Here is a 20,680-nt window from a genome sequence, read left to right as displayed (position 1 = left end):
CTCCCTTCTCTGCTTCTTACCAACCCTTTAAAGATCAATTTAAATATCATCTGCAACATAAGGCCTTCCCTAATCTCCAATGCTTCCCCAGTAACTACCAGAACAAGAACACAAAGAAACAAAGCCTACTCACAAGAAGCTCTCCTGAGTAGAGGCAGCTAGTTGGCTAAGTAAATAGGACATTGAACCTAGAGACAGGAAGGTCTGACTTCAAATTTGGTCTCAGATACTTATTGCTGTGTGACCCTGGGCAAGTCACTTAACCCTGTTTACCTCTGCTTCTTCATTTGTAAAACGAGCTGGAGAAGGAAATGATGAACCACTCCAGTATCTTTGCCAAGAAAACCCCAAATGGGGTCACGAAGAGTCAGACACTACTGAAAAACGACTGAACAACCACAATACGCCAGGCACTGTGCAAGCACTGAGGATACAAAAAAAGATAAAATAGTCCCTTCCTTCAAGGAACTCACATTCTGATGGAGGAGATGATACAAACTACGTACATACGAGATACACACAAGACAAATTGGAAGTAATCTCAGAGTGAAAGCACTAGCAGCAGAGCAGACTGGAAAAACCTTCTCAAAAAGGTGAGACTTGAGCTGAATCTTAAATGAAGTCAGGGAACCCAAAAAGCAATCAATCAATCAATGCCAATAAGTTAAATGCAAAGTAGTTAGGAAGGGAGGGCACTAGGGACTGGGGAGACTAGGAAAAGCTTCATGTGGAAGAAGATGGTGTTTGGATTATATCTTGAAAAAAGAAAGGAACTCTATGAGGAGGAGGGGAGAAGGGAGTGTATTTCAACCACAGAGGCTGACCAGCACAAAAGTTCAGGTATGGGAAGGTGGAATTCCACATCTGAAAAAGACAGAAGACAGTCTGGCTGGATCGTAGAGCGCAAGAAGGGGAAATGGGAATGAGAAGGCTGGAAGGCTAGGTTGGGGCCAGGTTATGAAAGGCTTTAAAAGCCAAATTAAGAAAGTAATATTTTCTCCTTAAGAAAATAGGGAGTCACTGCCATTAAATAGAGGAGTGACCTGATCAGATCTGCTCTGGCAGCTTTAGTCACTCTTGTTTCAGGCAGGCTCCCCTCCTGATTTTCAGAACTCCCTTCTTTACGAAAACAGTCTCTTCACTACATCCCTGAAGCCCCAGAACCTCCATTTTTTTTTTATTCTTATCATTATCTTTTTTTTTTATCTAACTTTTAACATTCATTTTCACAAAATTTTGGGTTACAAATTTTCTCCCCTTTTATCTCCTCCCCCCCCCCAAACCCAAGCTTTCTAATTGCCCCTGTGACCAATCTGCTCTCTCTTCTATCATCCCTCTCTGCCCTTGTCTCCATCTTCTCTTTTGTCCTGTAGGGCCAGATAGCTTTCTTTACCCCTTTACCTGTATTTCTTATTTCCTAGTGGTAAGAACATTACAGTTGATCCTAACACTTTGAGTTCCTACTTCTTTACCTCCCTCCCTCTCCACCCCTTCCCTTTGGAAGGCTTGCCTTCCAGAACCTCCATTTTAAGGCCAGTCAGGTTCATTCCTTCACTCCTCTCTAGGCTCTGCTCCAGACTCTCAAGGTTTCCCTTTCCATCCTCCTCATGTGCACCTCTTTCCAACTCTCTTTCATTTTCTTTTGATGTGTTTTTCCCCATTAAAAAGTGTAAATTCCTTGGGGTCATGGATGTTCTTTTTGTTTGTTTTTGTATTCCCAGCACTTAGTACAAGGCCTGGCATGTAGAAGAAACTTAAAAATTGCTCACTGACTTAAATTAACTTGACAACTCATGGAAGATGGGTTGGAATAGTAAGAGACTGGAGGAAGAGAAACCAACTGAGAGACTTGAAAAAGTTCAAGTGACTTGTGAAGAGGGCCTGAACTACAAAGGGAGAAACAGAAGTGTAGAGGCTTGGCAACTGATAGTGAGGGGGTCAGAATGAGAGTGAGGTTACAAATCTGAGAGACTAAAAGAACAGGGGTACCTTTAACAGAAATAGGATGTCTACCAGAATGGGGAATATATAACAAGTTCTACTTTAGACAAGTAGAGTTTGAAATGTCTCCAGGACAAGAAGACTGAAATGTCCAATAGGCAGAGGAGGTACAGAAAGAAAGTTCAGGGAAGAATCTGAAGCCAGATCTCTAGATGTAAGTCACTGGCACAGCAATGATTATTAAAGCCAAGAGTAACCAAGTAACCAAGAGACAAAATGCAGAGAGAGAAGGAGGCCTAGGAAGAACTTGAGAATGAGAAGGGTGATGAGGAATGATGAGACAAGTTGGAGAACCAAGACAGGAAAACCCAGAGAGGAAACAGAATCCAAGGGGAGAGGAGGGTCAAACATCAACTACTGCAGTTAGATTTTGAATTTATTTTGACAGAATACAATCCTTAGTAAACAATGTCATAGTCAGGACTGGAGCATACCTTAAAAGTCATCTAGTTAAACTTCTTTGTTTAATGGATGAGAAAACTGTCCTCAAAATGGTGACCTATTAACTAGATTTAATACAAAGGGCAAACAATATTTATAGCTCAGGTGAAAGATGTTATTATTTCATTCCAGTAAGAAGCTCTAGAACAGGAATGCTACTTTAACTTATCACACTAAGAAATTATCTATATTCAAATATAAACTGAAATGTTTTATAAATATACCTTGAAAATTCTGTAGATACCCCGTTGTGCTAAGTCAGCATTAGTTGCCAGAATGATCTTTGTACATCATGCAAATAGTGGACATATCTGAATGTTTGTCTACATCAGTTAGATATAAACCAAAAATTTCAATAGACATGAATAAAAGGGGAAGAAAACGTTTTGTTAATGATTAAAAATTTAAACTTACCTTGTAAAAATTCCTCCCTGAGAGCAATGAATCAGAAGACTGTAACTCAGCCCTTTCTGACCTGTTTTCTGAAAATCTTCCTTGTACCACATAAAACTAAAACACTGGACCACCACTGCTGCAATGAGGACAAAGCTCATTGTTAAAATACCAAAAATATGCTGTCCTTTATAGAAAAAATTTATGGACACCCAGATATCCACTATTAAATCAGTCACATAAATTAGACAGCCAAGAACCAACATCACAAAATTCCATTTCGTAAATTGCATCATGAGACACTTTCGTTCAGGGCTGCCTGCTGCCTATTATTTCATATATTAAAAAAAAAAAGTGGGCAATTAATATTAATGCCTTCTTCACTGCAGTACTGAATGTTAACTTCTATTGACCCAAGTCACAAGAAAAGTAATGAGACTATAATCTTTTCTAAAGAACTAACGTTAGGATGCTAGATGTAGCATTCAATTATCTGCTTCAAAATAAAGATGATATCCGTCCTTTGTCCCAAATGACTGCACCTAAAGAAAAAAAGGAGGGAAAGCTCATGAGAATCTTGAACATGATACCACAAATGCTAAAAACTTAGAAAGTAAGCATCCATGGAAACATAGTTCCAGAGCTGGAAAGGGCCTCAGAAGTCATCTACTCCAGAGGCATCAATGCTGACTTCACTCCCCAGTATGGCCTGAACCTGATTAAAATATAATTGGGGAAATATTTAGCAAAATAAATTAAATAAAATAGAACATACAGAATGGTAATATGTGGTTTTCTAAGTTAATATGCAGCCACAAGGATCCTTATATAAGGTTTGTTGTGTTGTTTCAGTCATATCCGTCTGTGATCCCATTTGGGGTTTTCTTAACAAAGATAGTGGAGTGGTTTGCTATTTCATTTTCATAGATAAGGAAACTGAGGCAAACATGATTACATGACTTGCCCTAGGTCACACAGCTAATAAGTGTCTAAGGACAGATTTGAACTCAGGAAGATGAGCCTTCCTGACTCCAGGCCTGATACTCCCTCTACTGCCAGATGGTCCAGATGGCCAATGGAAAGTTTAGCAGCCTCTATTTCTATTTGAGTTTGACATCACTAATCTAGACCAATGACCTCATTTTACAGATGAGGAAATTCACAGAGGTTGAGCAACTGAAGCGAACCAGTTAGAGAAGGAACCTCTCACTCTTGCCCAACTAAATATTGCGTATGACTAAATCAACCAATTAACAGACATACAGTAAACTCTTACTATGTCCAGAGATTGTAGTAGGTACTAGAGAGACAAAGGCAAAATGAAACAGTCCATACCCTAAAGAACTCCTGGGCTTATGGCAGATCCTTGATATGAAAGTCTCAGAAAACAACTTAATTTTATTAAACTTTTTCTGTCTATATTTACCTTTTAATAACACAAACTAATATACCTACTTTAAATGATTTTTTTCTTGTTGTTCATAGTATTTTACTCCTGGGTCCTTTTTCAGAATTTTACAAGAAGGTCTCACTACTCCTGGAGAGATACTGTTAAACCTGATGGTTCAGAAGTACTAATTTTCCTGACAGCAGGTGACAGTGGTTAAAACGATGAGGTTCTGGAATCTTAAAACTTAAAGTTTCTCCAGGGATGTCTTTGCCATGACTACTGGCTGGGGGACCTTTTTGTAAAGCAGCTTCTTTATCTATAAAGCAGGAAGAGTCATACCCAATATTATCTCTCTCACCAGGAGCTGAGAAAGATTGAACAGAATAAGAGAGCTCACAAATTATCATTATATATTGAAATTGTGTCCCATAAAAAACTAGTTTCCACAAGACATGGTTTGGAGCAACTTGAAAAATCAAAATATAGTTTCCTAAGCTCAGGGTTATTCAGACTTCTCACTCTCACTCCAGGATCTGGCCACTCCAGGACCCAGCTGGCTCTGGAGGAGAGAGTGAAGCTGGTGACTTTGCACAGCCCTGCCTCACTTAGATCCAATTTACCTGCATGTCATGGCATCACCTCCCTGACATCATAGTCCTCTTCTAGAATGAAAGACAAACAACAAGCAGTATCTAATCAGGTTCCAAATCCTCCATACTACACATGTAGCCACCAGCTCAGTTGAGATACTCATTGATTTGAGGGCAGACTATTAAAATGGTCTCCCTGTCTCAAGTCTCTCCTCTTTCTGATTCATACTCCATAAGGCTATCAAAGAGATTTTTCTTACTAACTCCACTAGCTCCTTATAACCTCTAGGACAAAATGTAAAACAAACAAACAAAAAAAACCCTCCTTTATTTGACTTTTAAAACCCTTAATAAACTGACCCCAACTTATTTTTTGGCCTCCTTATGCATTGCTCCCCTTCCTGGAATCTATGGACAAGTCAAATTGTCCTCTCTCTTCCTAATGTTTGCAATCCACCTCCCATCTCTGTAAGCTTTGTACCAGCTCTCTTACGCCTAGAATGCATTTGCTGCTCTGAGAATTGCTAACTTCCTTTTAAGAGATAGCTATAATAATAATGTTTTTAGGATGTAGCTCAAGTCTCTTATTCTATCTGATGCCTTGCATGATACCACCCAGGTTGTTCGGACCCTTCCTTACCAACCATTTTATATTTAACTACCTTTTAATTTATATTTATTCTACATATTTCTTATGTATATACTTATACATGTATCCTGGGCAATTGCCAGTCATCTTGATTTATTACATCTTGCCAAAGGATTCTGATGACTCTGGAGAAGAGATTGTGTCTGAAGACTCTGCACAGCCCTATCTCACTCAAATCCAATTCACTCTCACGTCAAGACATCACCTTTGTGATGTTATTGATCCTCTTTAAGAACAAAATATGAACAACAACAGACTTATATATGTACATGTTGTCTCCCTAGGTAGGCTGTAAGACTTTTGTTTCATCTGTGTCTTGGAACTCCAGTGCTGATCACACAGCAGGGACTGAAGAAAAGTTTGTTGATTACCTGTTTGGGAGGAAGCACGGAAGCCATCTCTACCATCATATCCAGGATGTCGTGCACCAAAAAAATAAAATTGCCTATGTAATGGAAAAGGAGCAAACCTTCTTCTAAAAATTTTAAAGTAGAAACAAATAATTTTGATAGTAGTTTCCAGAGTATAAGAAATGAAAAGAACATAATATCAGTTTATAGATCCAAGGATGAGGGAGAGAGAGTGGGTTGTTTTTCCCTACCCCTTGGGAAGAACAATATAGGGGAAATATCTTTTCAGAGGGAAACAGCTACTCAAACCATTCAACTTGACAACATCCAAAAAAATTCATTTACCTCTAATTTCTTCTCTCATCTAAATGTTATTATCTGAAATAAATCTGGATGAGCAATGGCTTAAAGAAATTCCAATAAATATAAAGCTAATCTTTCTATACTCAAATTCAAGTATATTACATATGCATTATATATTACATAACTGTAATTTTTTTTATCCAGTGGGAGAGTGAAGCCTGCCAAGCATATTTCTTTTAACTTCTGCATCCATAAAAAGACTTTCCATTACCTGACCCTGACAGGGAAGATGGCAGCCACTTTGAATAAGTATAGCTTTTAAGAAGGTAAAGAGTAATCTTTTAGAAACTGTAGGGGAAATTGCAGCATTGGCAGAATACCAGATGAAACTGAACTGATCTAATATGATGACTCTTAGGTTTCTAATTCAGTTTCAGAGAAAGTAATTACCCAATTGGCAATAAACTAATACACAAAGTCAATATGACTGCTCTTGCTGGAAGTGCCGCTGGAACGTGATGATCACAAAGTTGTACAATCCTTACACTAAGGTATGATTCCAATGTGTAGTCGGGAAAACTATAACCAATCATAAAGTTCTGCAGCATAAAGGCTTTCTGAGATTCTTAACAACATTTCACTTCCACTATGGATCAATGCTAAACAGAGGATGGAATCAGGCAGGCTATGTGGCTCCCAGCCAAAACAAGCAACCTTTGCACTCCGAACACAGTCCATCTGAGATAACACAATTCCTGCTTTAAAAAAAAAAAAAAACTAACCAAGATCTTCACCAGTTCAACAAACTTTTTTAAACCATACAAAAAGAAGACTTACCTATCACAAATGTAAATGTTCTTTATCATTACAAATCTTCCTTTAACTCAGAGACTCTTCAGAAAAAAATCATCCTTGGCCCCATTCGATTTCCTTGGAATTTAAAACAATTGTAATTAAAGAGTATATAAGCCTTTAAGATCAAATGCCAAAATGAAACTCAAATCATCTCTTAGTCACATGTTCTACTGTCTAATCTGCTGATGACATAATAATCTATTTTATGCAACATTAGGAATACAACCCTTTGTAACTACAGCTGAGGGCAGTACTAACATACACATAAGTTCATGCTAGGTTTTTCCTTTACGTTCCAGTCATCTCTCAGGAAATATTATTTTGTGTATGTTTTAACCCATCCAAAGAAATCATAATAGACATTTAGATAGCACTTTGAAGTTTTCAGAGCACTTCACACAAATTATCTCAGTTTAACTTCACAACAACCCTGTCAGAGAAGTATTGAAGATATTATGCTTATTTAACAAATGACGACATTGAGGTTCAGGAGATTTAAGTGATTTGCCTATGGTATGAGAGGTTGTATTTGAACTCAGGTCTTCCTGACTCCCTGATACGCTATTGAATTCTAATAAATCTTATTCTAACAGAATTCTACTGCATTTGAAAAACTCTGGTAAGAAAATTTAGAAAGTTCAGAATATAACTTCTCAGGAGAGGATTTTAAATAAACTTCTAATTTGCCATAGGATCATGGCATCGTATAATTTAGAACTAGAAAGGAACTTAGAGACCTAGTCCAATCCCTTCATTTTACAGATGAGGCTTAGAGAGGTTAAGTGACTTGCCCAGAGCAATGAGTAAACCATAGGCATGAAGAAGTTGCATCATATTAACAATGAAGACTTATGTACAAAAAGTTGCATTAAAAAACATCATCAAAGATATTTGTGAAAAGAGGAGGTGGGTTGAATATATTAGCAAGGGTGAGAGTTCCCAAAGGCTTGTGAATATTTCAGAGGGGTGACCTCCTTAAGAACTGGAATTGCTTTTGCCCTTCTTTGTCTACCTGGCACTTAGTACAGGGCTTGACACATAGAAATCTATTAATAAATAACTGATTGACTAACATGAATAAGTGTTGAATGAAATGAATAGGGTGTGGATGGGTTGTGATCTATACCACTTAAGGGGGTACTCACCAACAAAATCAACAGTCTGATGAAACCACAGATGCACTGAAGAATTTAAAAATTCTCTCTCTGAAGAATTTAAAAGAAAACATGCAGAAAAAAAAACTCTTACCATACCTCCCTGTCCCCTCGGAAATGGGAGCAGGAGCCGTGAAAAGCAGTCCTGTCAGGACATATGAGAGGCAGAATCAGAGACTATATAGAAGTGATCATTTTGCTCTTTGCATACTAAGTCATAGATCATGAAACTTTTGAGCTGTGACAGGCCTAATACTATGACCGCCAACCCCAGGAACTTGCAATTCTCCAAAATCTTTCAAATATTACCAATATTGGCTCAATGATCATATACTGGCTGGGTAGAAATAATTTTTTAATTAAAATACAAATTGTTGGTCTTCCAATATGCAACAAGGAATCTTGATCCTATGAGTTCAACAGAAGTCCTTAAAATACTCTTCCAAGAAAAGAATATATTTAAAAGGGGAGGTAAGATACAGTGGACAGAAAGCTGACCTTGAAGTTAGGAAGAGCTTACGCTCAAGTCTTGCTCCTGAAACACTAGCTATGTGAACAAATAACTTTAGCCTCTCAGTGGTTGAGATAACTCTCTTTATAAACCGCAAAGAAAGTGCCAGCCTTCATTGATAGAGGGAGTTTCCACACCAGAAGTTCCTTATACTAATGAAATCACAGGTCTGCTCCCCTCCAAAAGTACATATTTTAGATAAGTCAAGAACTTCTGTGTCCCACCAACTGCCATTACATTCAAGCAAGCTCAGTATACAGAATACTAAATTTATAAAGAAAAATTAGACTGATTATATATTTTACATGTTTTTTAATCAAGAGATTACTTTTAAATAGCAAGCTACAATAGTAAAAAAAATTCAATTAATAAAAATTTCATATTCTTGGGAGATCTTATAGTCCAACCTACTCCTTGGTATATACTTAAACCAGGTCTCCAAGGTATTAAGTGATTTGCCCAGAATCTCAATGGCAAAGCTGGGAATGGAAGTGTTCTTCCAGTCCTCAGTCCCGTGGGGCCTTCACTTCGCATCCCTTGCTTAAATACACTATTGATTTATTTGTGAAGGGATACTCACTTAGCATTTTTTTCTGCATCAAAAAATAATAGGATGGTTAACCAACTGGAACATTACTTGGAATGGATGCCTTTTCCTCATCTACATATGGGGGCGGGGCTGAATTCACATGATTGTGCAAGGTGTTCTGGACCAAAGTCAGGGATTTCAGGCACAATTAAGAGCAGAGAGATGGGTGAGTCATTAACTCACAACATTCTTGGCACGCTGGGAAAGTCCTGCTTAACATTCCACTGCTACTACAAAGGGACCCGACACACACACACACACACACAGACACATACACACACACATACATACACACACACATACACACACACAGAGACACACAGACACACACACATACACACACATACACATACACAGACACATACACACACACACACACACACATACACACAGACACGCATATACACACACCAGTCGAAGATGGGAGTTCTTTAGCCCCCGCCCACTTGTACAGGACGCCAGAGAAGCAGCCAATCAGCATTGGGTAATTGACTAATAATTGCCCAATGTGCGGAGGAGGAGGAAGGTAAAGGGGAAGGTGCATATAAATAAATTCCAGGATCCTAGGCAGTTCTGAGGCCCTCGGTGGGTGGAGGTGGGCTGGAAACATGCACCAAGTTATCCCTCCCAAACGGGTAATTAAGCTGAATCTTGTAAAATTCTAACGTCCACCCTTTGTCCTTGAGGCAGATTCTCCATCTCAAAAAACTCCACGTCACCAGACAGGTTGTATTAGAGCAAACTTCCTGCCTCAAGGTAGTTGCGGCTGTGATCCCATTATTCTTGTGATAATCGGTCAAATGAAAGACCCACCGCCAAAACTCAAAGAGAGTATGATGAGAAACAGCGAGCCTCGAGCTCTCTTTGAACGCACGTGGCCACACCCAGGCAAACTCCAGCATGGCCCCGCCCTTTCCACGCCCTCCTCCCCTCCCCCTTCCCCGCCTTCAGGAAATCACCGGCCCAGAGGATCACGTGGTATTCCTAGCCCAACCAATCGCTGCCGGACCTGTGCAGCGGCGCGGGAGGAGCCCGCCCTGCCCACCGGCCCCGGGTTGGGTCTTCCTGCCCCCGCCGCGCGGCGGCGCCCCGCCCCGAGGCATCTTAAGCTGACCTCGGTCACCGGAGCTGGATTGCGGACGACATGTCGACGGTCCTGCCGCGGATCGAGAAGCTCTCGTCCCGGGTGGTGCGTGTCCTGGGCTGTAACCCCGGACCCATGACGCTCCAGGGCACCAACACTTACTTGGTGGGGACCGGCCCCAGGTAAAGGCCTCGGGGGCGGGGCCTGCTCCTTGCCCTTTCCGGTGCGGGGAAGGAGGTCAGGCCGGCCCGGAGCGAGGATCTTACCCTCCCCCAGGTCGCAGTTATTGCTCGAGTGAGACGCGGGGGGCACCCCCCAAGCACTTTTAAAACTCGTTGTGTTTTGGTTTGGGGGGTCCAGAGGACCCCTCCCCGCTTCCAACTGCCGAGGGGGCTAGAGGACGCCCCCCTTCCAACTGCCGACAGGGGGCAGAGGTCGCCCTTCACCCCCTTCCAGCTGCTGAGAGGGGTATCCGGGGCCCTGCTTCTCCGGGCCCTTGGCTCGCCCCGGCCTCTCCCGGCCCCAACGTCCCTCTCATTGAAGGGGTGAGATGGTGGTGAGTCCTAGTGCACATCTCCCACCAGGGGGCGCGATCCTCCGCTCGAAAGTGAACCCCGGAGGGCCGGCGTCAGCCCCGAGGAAGGAGTTACACAAGCTGCTGTTCTCCTTGGCAAACGGCCCTTGTTTCTGAGGATTTTCACCCTTGACCCTTCGTTACTTGTAGGCCATGCTGTAGCCTCGTATTTCGGTTGTGTTGCTTTTTTTAACTGAGGAGTAAATAAGGGTCGTAATTATTGGTCGTACCGTACTTCCTTCCCATGAAGCCTGACGTTAGAGCGGATGGTGAGCGCCTAACTGCTGTGTCTCTGCGTGTTAGAGTCCAGAAAAATTAGGCTTTAGATGAAAAGGTAAGCATTCTCAGCACCTTGAAGGACCAAAGTAACATGAGCAAAGCTCGCCAGATGTCAGCGTGAACTGTTACATTTTGCTACTCTGGAATCCTTGTGTACTTGGGACTAGTAAATTGCAGGCATTTTAATGGATCACCTATTGAACTGTGTACTTTAGGACTGTGCTAAGGACTGGGAGGAATGCAGAAAAATAAAAGAGCCCCTGTTCTTAAAAAATGTGAAATCTTAATAGTGTAAGAGCAGCGCACATACAATCGAAGCTATGTGCTTTTCACGCAATAAACTCGTATAGTAGGGTGTGAAGTTAGTGAACAGTAAAAATCAACATATGATGCTGAGCACCCCAAAGACCAAGTCCTCAGTGTCTCTTTGATTTTCCCCTTCCTGTCACAGTTAGACTTGTGTGGCAAATGGAAGGCTGGCTAGGGGAGAAGAGTCCAAAAGGTGCTGTGAGATCAAACAAGCCTTTTGATGGATTCAAGAGGAGTCAGCTCCAGTAGGATACCGAGCAGGTGTCTAGGTGGTAGTGTGTGTAATCTCATTGCTGTAGGTGGGCTTACTTACTTCTTCATCCCTGGTGTAGGCTCATCATTTCACACCTGTACTGTCTCTTACCATCTTTCAGCACACCAGTCATTCTATCCTGTGTACTGCTGTCAGACTTTAATTTTCCTAGAGCACAGCTTTACATGTAAAAAGAACTTTTATGCATAAAAAAGAGGCTGCTTAGGAACCTCTGATGGTTTATTGCAATCTTATGCTCTTCTGAACTGAGTATAAAAGACATTCAATAAATATTCAACGATTGTGGTAGAAGTTGGAGAGTGAGAATTTGAAATTGGCAGAAAGGAGTAAGTTCTATAAATATGAATGAACCTTTATGTGGGAAGCTGCTACTGGTGCCTCACCCTGACTAGAGTGGGTTTAGGGGTTTTTTGTTTGTTTTTTTAAGCAGTGATGAATTTTGTTCAGTTACAATACAGGTGTTCATAAAACATTTGCCATGTGCAATGAACATTGCACTCAAGGAGCTTTTCTTTATTTGTCTAAACCTGTGATTTCATCCATGTAGGGAAGGACTGCCCTAGGAGACAACTCCCTCTACAATGCAGATCAGCAAGAGTGCCACAGTTTTGAATTGTAGTCAAAAGTGCGTTGATAAGTTAAGTGATTTGCTCTGGGTGACAAAGCTATTATGTGAGGGAAGAGATTCACTGAGGGAAGAGATACAGAGGTCTTTAACCTCCCAAGTTACCAATCATAAACATTTACAAGAAGTCTACGTAAGTTAGGAGTATAGTTTAGCCACTGGAAGAAAACAAATCTAACAAATATGGTGCAGAACCTTGTTCTTTTTATCTTTAGCTTCTTATTATTAGTGCTAACCAACCACGGACATTGTGTCATAGCTATTTCTTTTCCTGAGGGAATGACATACTTCCAATAGATTTTTTAAAAATCTGTTGATATAAACTAACCCCTTATGAAGAATAATTCTAGTTGATTCTAAGATCTCTTTCCTCCTATAAGTGTGGAGAAATGAAAAAAAACAGTTTTTAAGGCAAAAGATGTTTAATTTTTTTTCCCTGAAAGCCTTCTTTTTAACCAGATAATTATTCTTGGAATCCTGACAGCAGTATTTCCTGAGGCTTTTTGGCCCTATGCAGTTTTGTAAGTCAAGTTTCAGGTGATACCCAGTAAGAAAAGGTCTTAAAAGGAGCCAAGGGTGACCCTATTAAAAGAGCAGCAAGAACCTCTCTTGTTTATCCAAATAAAATCACTAACCTCCCCTTCAGGTTTCCTTTTTACAGAAGCTACTTAATCCTAAATACACAGAGACAGCAAAAATCTGGAATGCTTAATTTAGGTATCCCAAAATATTATAGGAATATAGGAGGAGATCTTAAAATTACCTATCATACTTGATCTTATGTGCAGGGAAGTAACCATACAAAGTAAATTAAAAACACAGACATCTAGATGTTTACTCTCTATACTAGCATTGGAGCAAATGTGGTAGGAAAAAAGGCAGTTGGAAGGGCACATCCAATATACATACTCTACACCAGAGGGTTCACACATGCAACTTACAAAACTCTCATGAAACCAGAAAAAGATTAAAATGTAACCAGGAAATATTTGACTAAATAAAATAGAACATAGCATACATTTTAAAACTAAGTCAATATGTGGCCCACAAAGGGATCCTTTTGTACTAATTAGTGGACCGCATTTCTATTGACACCACTGACGTAGGTGACAGTATAATGAAGTGATACAACAGCTGAGCAAGTCCTATAAATATTTATGTTAAAGCTTCACTAATTTGAATTTCACTATTTAACATTCAAGATTATTCCAACAAACTGTTGAAATTTATTTGCTTAGAAAACCTTTATATAATTCGAGTAAGTAATGTAAACAAGATTGCCAAGAATTATTTAAAATTAAAGTGGGAAAAGAGAGAAGCTGGTAAGGGAACAAACCTCCTCTAGGAACATCCATTCATATGTAAACAGTTTATATTCTAATAAAAGATTTTTAATATCTTCATTAAATTTATTTTTTAAGAACTCTGCTAGTCAGCACTATGTTAGACTATATTTGTTTGGAAGTAGCAATTGACATTTTACTAATTTAAACCAGATTTCCTGAAGTTAATATGAATTTAGTCATTTTTATTATGTAATCAAGAAAGAATCAAAAAGAATGTGAAATGATAATTAAGAAGGGAACTATAACCCTAAAAATACATAATGTTAGAACTAGAGACTTGAGAAATTAACATAGTTCTACCATTTTAGAAATGGGTGAATGGAGGCCTAAAAAGAGATAATGGTTTCCCTTTATTTGTGGTATAGAACAATATTTTAAAGTAGGACTTACTCTTAAGAAAGTTCAGAAACATAAATGGGAAAATCAGAGAGAAAACCTATCCTACCCCATTTCCCACTTCATATCTGAAAATGTTAGGGTTCATAGCAAGCCTATGTAACTTAGTTACTAGACCTAGTGTAGAAGAACAAACTTGTTTAGAGAAGCTATTCAGTCAAGTCCTTGGTATCTGTTGGACACAAGGCTATTGTGAGAGGTCTCTGAGTTCTTTGGTGTTAAGTGCTTTGAGGTTTGCAAGACACTTTTCATGTCATCTCATTTGATACAGCAACATTTTTGAGGTAAGCGTTTATCTTCATTTTACAGGTTAAGGACTTGCCCAGAGTCACACAGCTAGTTCGTGTTTTGAGGCAGGATATAGTAGCTAGCTTTTATGTAGCATTTTGAAGCTTGCAAAGCACTTTACAAATATTACCTAATAGCTACCATTTATATAGTACATACTATGTGCCAGACACTGAGTATGAGGAAATGGGTTAAGAGAGGTGATGTCGCTTGCCAGGATCACGCAGCTGGCAAGTGCCTGAGATTGTATTTGAACTCACATCTTCTTGACTCCAGGACATGTGCTCTATCCCCTGTGCCACCTAGCTACCTCACTATTTGCTTGCTCTTCTTATAGCCTTCAAGGGTTACCTCTCTACCATCACTAGAGTAGGATTGTAGTAGAGTTTTCCTAACATTTAGCTTAAATTATCTGAATGACCAATATGCTACTGTTATTTCATACTCATGATTCTATGTATATTTCTATTATTTGATTCCATTATTTAATTTGGTTTTTTAGGAGAATTCTTATTGATACTGGTGAACCATCAATTCCAGATTATATCAGCTGTTTAAAACAAGCACTGGCTGAATTTAATACATCAATCCAAGAAATTATAGTGACTCATTGGCACCAGGATCATACTGGAGGCATATCAGACATATGTAATAGCATCAATACAGGTAAGCAGAAATGTTCATTAATCCTATTAGGAAAACCATGGTTTTAAAGGTCATGTTTTAGATATGGAATACTAAGTAAACTATTAAAATATTTACTGAGCTTTTCTTGTTTGCACACTACTTCTAGGTACTATTTAATATTTATATGCCTGTTAAGTATTATTCTTGTTTTAATATAAAAGGAAGAGAAAAAATAGTTTACTTCTTCATATCCCCTGCCCTCTCCACCCCCTTGTAGAAAAGGAAACGTACCCTTCCATTTAACATAGGCTAAAGATTTATCAACCTGTTGCTAAGCCTCTCCAAACGCAGTTCGGTTGCTCCTTAGACTACAGGAATACAGTCTTATCACCAGCTTCTGCTCTTAAGTCTTTCTAGCCAGGTAGAAGCTTCCACCTTCATGCCATAATGAGACATCAGAATAGTACATTTGTGGAAAAAGGCATACTATTCCAAGAATAATCTCAGAGTCTGAACTGAGCTTTAAAGGGAAATAGGGATATTAAGAAGCCATTGAATAACACTCTTTGAATAGTCATTCAACCAGCTACAAATCCATCTGGCTGTATTACCATTTGAACCCATTTGTCCATCTTATCCACAAAGATATCATGAAAGGTCTTGTGATATGTTATGCTGAAATCAAAACTTATTACATCTGGAGCATTTTCCTGGTCTACTAATTTATCAAACTGTGACATGAATATAGTTTGGCATGTCCTCTTAATTAACGTATGCAGATTCTTCATGATCATCACTTCATTATGTATTTGCTTACAAACTATCCACTAAATAACATATTCTGGAATGTATCCAGGAATAAATGTTAAATTCTGTATCTATAATTTTTAGCTTTTCTGTTCCTTATTTTAAAAAATCAGAACATTGGCCTTTTGCTAGCCTTCTAGAACCTCCAGTTCTCCAGAATTCCTCAAAGAGTATAGGCAGCAGTTCTATGATAACTTCTTCAGCTTTTTTCATTTTGCTGGCAAATATTCATCTGGACTGTAACCAGTTCTCATGTAATGTAACCATGTTAATCGAAAAGCATTTACTAAATCCTTACTCTCTTCCAGACATTGTGCTAAGCAGTGTGGATACAAAGAAAAGCCAAAAACAACCCCTGGCCTCAAAGAGTGTACATTCTAAAGGGGGAAATCACATACATATAACAAGATACATACCAAGATACATTCCAGTTAGATGGAAAGTGATCTTAAAGGGGATGCAATAGCAGTTGGAGGGACTGGAAAAGGACTCCTTCAGAAGGTGGGCTTTGAACTCAATCTTGAAGGAAACCAGAGAAAACAAAGATGGAAAGACAAGGGGCAGAACATTCCAGGCATGAATTATATTCAGTAAAAAGACAACAGAGATAAGAGTGTCATGTTCAACTGCAAATAGGTCAGTGTAGTTGGATCGGTGGAGGGTAGGAAGGGCTCAGGTAAAGAATATAATTAATTGTGAACCTGGAGAAAATAAGAAACTTACTAGGGTGCATTGAGCAGGGAGTGACGTGGTCAAAAGAACGTTTTAGAAAAATCATACTGGCAGCCAAGTAAATGATGAATTGGAGTGGGAAAGACTTGAAGGAGGTAGACCAGTTAAAAGTTTACTAGGGCTATATGAGTGGAAAGAAAAGGATGCATACAAGAGATAATGAGAAGACAGAAACAAAAACAAAAATATGTGGCAACAGATTGAATATATGTAGTGAGTGAAGAGTAAAACATGGCAATGAGATTTCGAGCCTTGGTAACTAGTGCTGCCATCAAAAACGAAAGGAAAGTTTGGAAAGGGGGAAATTGAGGGGAGGAAAAGAAAAAGCAGATTTGGACATATTGTCTTAGAGACACTTACAGATACATATATACCTGGAATCATCTACATAAAGATGAAAATGGAATCCCTGGTTGCTGATGAGATCACCAAGTGATACAGTAATAATATTTTTGTTTGTATCCTTGAGGATGAGTGTTTCTTGTGACTCCTAGACGTTGAAATCTGCTTTCCTTAAAAATAGCGCATCTCCCACCATGCCTAGCTTTTTCTTCTGTTTGACAAATTGAGATGTTGTGGACATTTCCCCAAAAAGTTTCTATCATTTCCACCTCAGCAACTAGCTTCTCATTATTATTAAGGATTCAGAGTAGAATTTCCTTTTGTTGGTTTCTTCATTTTTTCAATGAAGAATAAAAGAAAAGTAGCTGCTCTACTTTTGGCATAGAAGGAAAATTCTAGTAGATGTCTGGATAATTGAAGAATCCCATTGCTTCCATATCATGCCTGTTATCAGGCTTATGATTTGTTTTCCAAACTCATCTATTTTTTTCCTTCTGTTCAAGTTGTTTTAAGTGTACTCCAGTGATAAAGTAATTATTGCTTCTCTCCTTACTGATCTCACCCCAGGGCTATCATACTTTCCTTTTCTGTTTCCTGGATTTTCTCACAAGAGTCTGCCTTCTAAATATATGACTATTTCTTCACTCCTTACACTTTTTTGTTTGTCTTGAATAAGGTTCTATCCAGTGAGGACTGTATTCTAATCACACTTCACTAATGCCTATGAAGGCACTTTTGCCTCCTGGCATTAGGATCTCTAATTCATCTTGCTTGTCACCTAAATTTTGTGCATTTGTGTACAGATTTTGGAGTCTTGTGTTTTACTAATGACTCATTTCTTAGATTTTTGTCGCCTGTGATCTCTCAGGTATCTGAACTGTTAATCATCCTGCACTATGGCTATTATGTTTGTATCTACTTATTGGAGATGCAAACAAAGGTTTCCTTTTCCAGTTTAATTAAAGTCCTTTTAGTTATATTTAGAAAAACATCAGAAAAATACATTCTTTCCAGCTTTTATTAGGTACGTCCTGGCCAGGAGACCTGTTGTTTCCATATACTAGAAATCTAAATCCCAGTCTCAGATACCATCTTTTTCATTTCCTAATTTAGCTTTTTTTCTGTATCCACTGCCTTCCATGGGCAGCTTTGAAGGGGGAAAAAAACTTGTACCTCTCTGACCTTTACTTTCTTGCCTAAGACTTGCTAATCTTTGCCATTGCTTTCCAGATTCCTTCTGGTAGTTTGGCTTATACTCACATGAATCACCATAAGTGGTTAATAGACATCTGTTTTAACAAGTCTTGGGGGTTCTTTATTATGCCTGGGGCATACAAACCCCAGAAAGACTGTAGCCTCTTTATTGTTATTAAGTCAACAAGCACTCACTTAGCAAGGAATCACCTATCACTATTCCAGTTCTCTTTTCCTCTAACCCTTACTGGATAATCTGTTTCTTAAGGCTTCCGTAACTCTTACTTTATCCTTTGCTTAGTGGAACACAAGAAACTATTTCTTCCTCAAAGCCATCTAGCTCCCATCTCTTCAGGAAGAGGTTCAAATTGTTTTTAGCTTCTAATGTCTAAATACTCTTTCCCATCTACTGTGTGGCAGCCACTGACTCTCTACCCTCATAGCACAGGTCAAGTTTACCTCTGCCATTTCAGTTCCTCTGTCTAGTGTTTCTCCCTCCACCTTCCCCCGCTGAAGTCCTTCAAAATCTCTTCTTGACCTACTCTTTCTTCCCATTGCTACTGCTTTAGACCAGAACATCATCATCTCATACCTGAGTTTCTATATTAGTCAATTTTCCGGTCTCCCTGCCTCCAAGTTTTCCCTTCTTTAATCCATTCTGTTTTCAGCTGCCAGAATAAGCTTCCTACATGTCATTCTCTTCTTCAGGCATCATGGTGCTGTGGAAAAAGCACTGAACTTAGCGTCATGGAACCAAGTTTCAAAACCCAGCCCTGCCACCTACTCACTACTAACTGTTTGACTTTAGACAAATCATTTCACATCCAGGCTTCAGCTTCCTCATGCATAAAATTAGATATGACTGAATGATCTCTTAAGAGTCTTCTACAGGGGCAGCGAGGTAGTAGAGTGAATAAATAGAGCCCCAGCCCTGGAGTCAGGAGGAACTGGGCTCAAATCTGACATCAGACATTTGATAGTTACTAGCTGTGTGACCTTGGGCAAGCCACCTAACCCCTAGTTACTTTGCCTTCCCTCTGAAAAAAAAAAAAAAAAGAGACTTCTACATTGGATCTCTGGTGCTATGACCACAATTGTCTATAAAATCAATTCCAAATGCTTCTGCCATTTAAGGATCTCCAAGTAGTAACTCCATTTTATATACCCAATCTTATATTCTGCTACTCCCTAATACAAAATTCCTGCTTTGGACAAGCTAATCTCTTTAGTGTCTTCTGTATATTCTGTGCTTATTCTTCATTTAATCAAATATTTATTGAACACTTACTACGTACTGTGCATTGTACTTGACACTAGTGTTAAAACGTGAAACAAGACAGTCTTACTTTCAAAGCATTTACAGTAGGGTAAGACCAAGTACATATCATGCAAGAGAGATCCAAATAAAGGGAAGAGGTCACTTGCTGCTAGGGGGATCAGGGAAGGTTTTTTCTTCTCTTTTTAACTGAATTTTGTTTTCAATTTCAAATTCTCTCCATTCTATCCCCTCCTCCCCTACCCACTGAGAAGTCAAGAAAAACAAAACTCATTACTAACATGTATAGTTGTGCAAAATAAATTCCTGCATTATCCATGTCCATAAAGGGGAGGTGGGGTAGAATTATGCTTCAGTTTGTCCTCTGAGTTGATTAATTCTACATCTGGAAGTAGATAGCATGTTTCGTCATGGAACCTTTGGAATTGTGATTGGTCATTGTGATGATTAGTTTCTAATTCTTTCAAAGCTCATTATCTTTTACAATATTGCTGTTATGGTATAAATTGTTCTCCTGTTTGTGCTTACTTCTCAGCATTTCATTCAAGACTTTTCTGAAATCATTCCCTTCATCATTCATACAGCATAATTCCATCACATTCATATTCCATATTCTTTCAGCCATTTTCTAGTTGATGAACCTTCCCTCAGTTTCCAATTCTTTGCCACTATAAACGAACTACTAGAAATATTTTTGTGCTTACAGATTCTTTCTGTCTTTTTTTGGTCTCTTCTTTGGGGTATAGACGAAGTAGCAGAATCACTGGGTCAAAGAATATGCACAGTTTTTAGCTTTTTGGGCATAATTCCAAATTGCTTTCCAGAATGATGGGACTAGTTCACAGCTGTACCAACAGTGCGTTAGTATGTATATTTTCTAGAATTTCATTCCAGACTCTCTACTTATTTATTATGGTGGCTGCTGAATCTTATATCTATGTTTCTGTGGAACTTGAACACTTTCTGTGTGTTTCTACGGAACTTGAATATTTTCTGGGTACTTACAGTATTTTCTTCTTGAGCTCTAGATTTTGGCTATAATATTCCTGGGAATTTTCTTTTGGGCTACTCTTTTAGGAGGTTACTGGTGGATTCTTTCGATTTCTGTTTTGCCCTCTAGTGCTGAGATATCTGGGCAATTTTGTGTTATGATTTCCTGAAACGTTATTTCTAGGCTCTTTTTTTTTGTTCGTGGCTTTTAAGTAGTCTAGTGATTGTAAGATTATCTCTCCTCAATCTATGTTCCATGTCAGTTGCTTTTCCTATGAGATATTTCACATTTTCTTCTATTTTTTTTTCTA

General features: G+C 39.0%; 2 protein-coding genes across 13 annotated transcripts in view; one reads left to right on the top strand and one right to left on the bottom strand.

Moving 5' to 3' along the window:
* XKR9 (XK related 9) overlaps positions 1-9,661 on the bottom strand; it is a 29,712-nt gene extending 20,051 nt beyond the window's left edge. Inside the window, exons 1-4 of one of the 9 annotated variants that reach the window (XM_072604839.1) lie at positions 9,218-9,661; positions 8,118-8,271; positions 6,955-7,047; positions 2,857-3,377 (exon numbers count right to left, since the gene is read on the bottom strand). In XM_072604839.1, the coding sequence (XP_072460940.1) occupies positions 2,857-3,131 (275 nt within the window). In that variant the 5' untranslated portion in view covers positions 3,132-3,377; positions 6,955-7,047; positions 8,118-8,271; positions 9,218-9,661. Of the gene's footprint in view, positions 1-2,666; positions 2,766-2,856; positions 3,378-5,835; positions 6,933-6,954 lie in introns of those variants that run through there. The other 8 variants (XM_072604838.1, XM_072604836.1, XM_072604837.1 and 5 more) reach the window with 8 other exon arrangements.
* Positions 9,662-9,717: 56 nt separating this feature from the next.
* Positions 9,718-20,680, top strand: part of LACTB2 (lactamase beta 2) — a 40,119-nt gene continuing 29,156 nt past the window's right edge. The window contains exons 1-3 of one of the 4 annotated variants that reach the window (XM_072604849.1): positions 10,381-10,492; positions 12,294-12,371; positions 14,904-15,067. In XM_072604849.1, coding sequence (XP_072460950.1) covers positions 12,328-12,371; positions 14,904-15,067 — 208 coding nt within the window. In that variant the 5' untranslated portion in view covers positions 10,381-10,492; positions 12,294-12,327. Of the gene's footprint in view, positions 9,753-10,174; positions 11,219-12,293; positions 12,372-14,903; positions 15,068-20,680 lie in introns of those variants that run through there. The other 3 variants (XM_072604850.1, XM_072604848.1, XM_072604851.1) reach the window with 3 other exon arrangements.

The sequence above is a fragment of the Notamacropus eugenii genome, chromosome 4 (genome assembly GCF_028372415.1).
Source record: "Notamacropus eugenii isolate mMacEug1 chromosome 4, mMacEug1.pri_v2, whole genome shotgun sequence".
Classification (NCBI taxonomy): Eukaryota; Metazoa; Chordata; class Mammalia; order Diprotodontia; family Macropodidae; genus Notamacropus; species Notamacropus eugenii.
The sequence above is the reverse complement of the archived record's forward strand: the minus strand, read 5'-3'. Positions and strand labels throughout refer to the sequence as shown.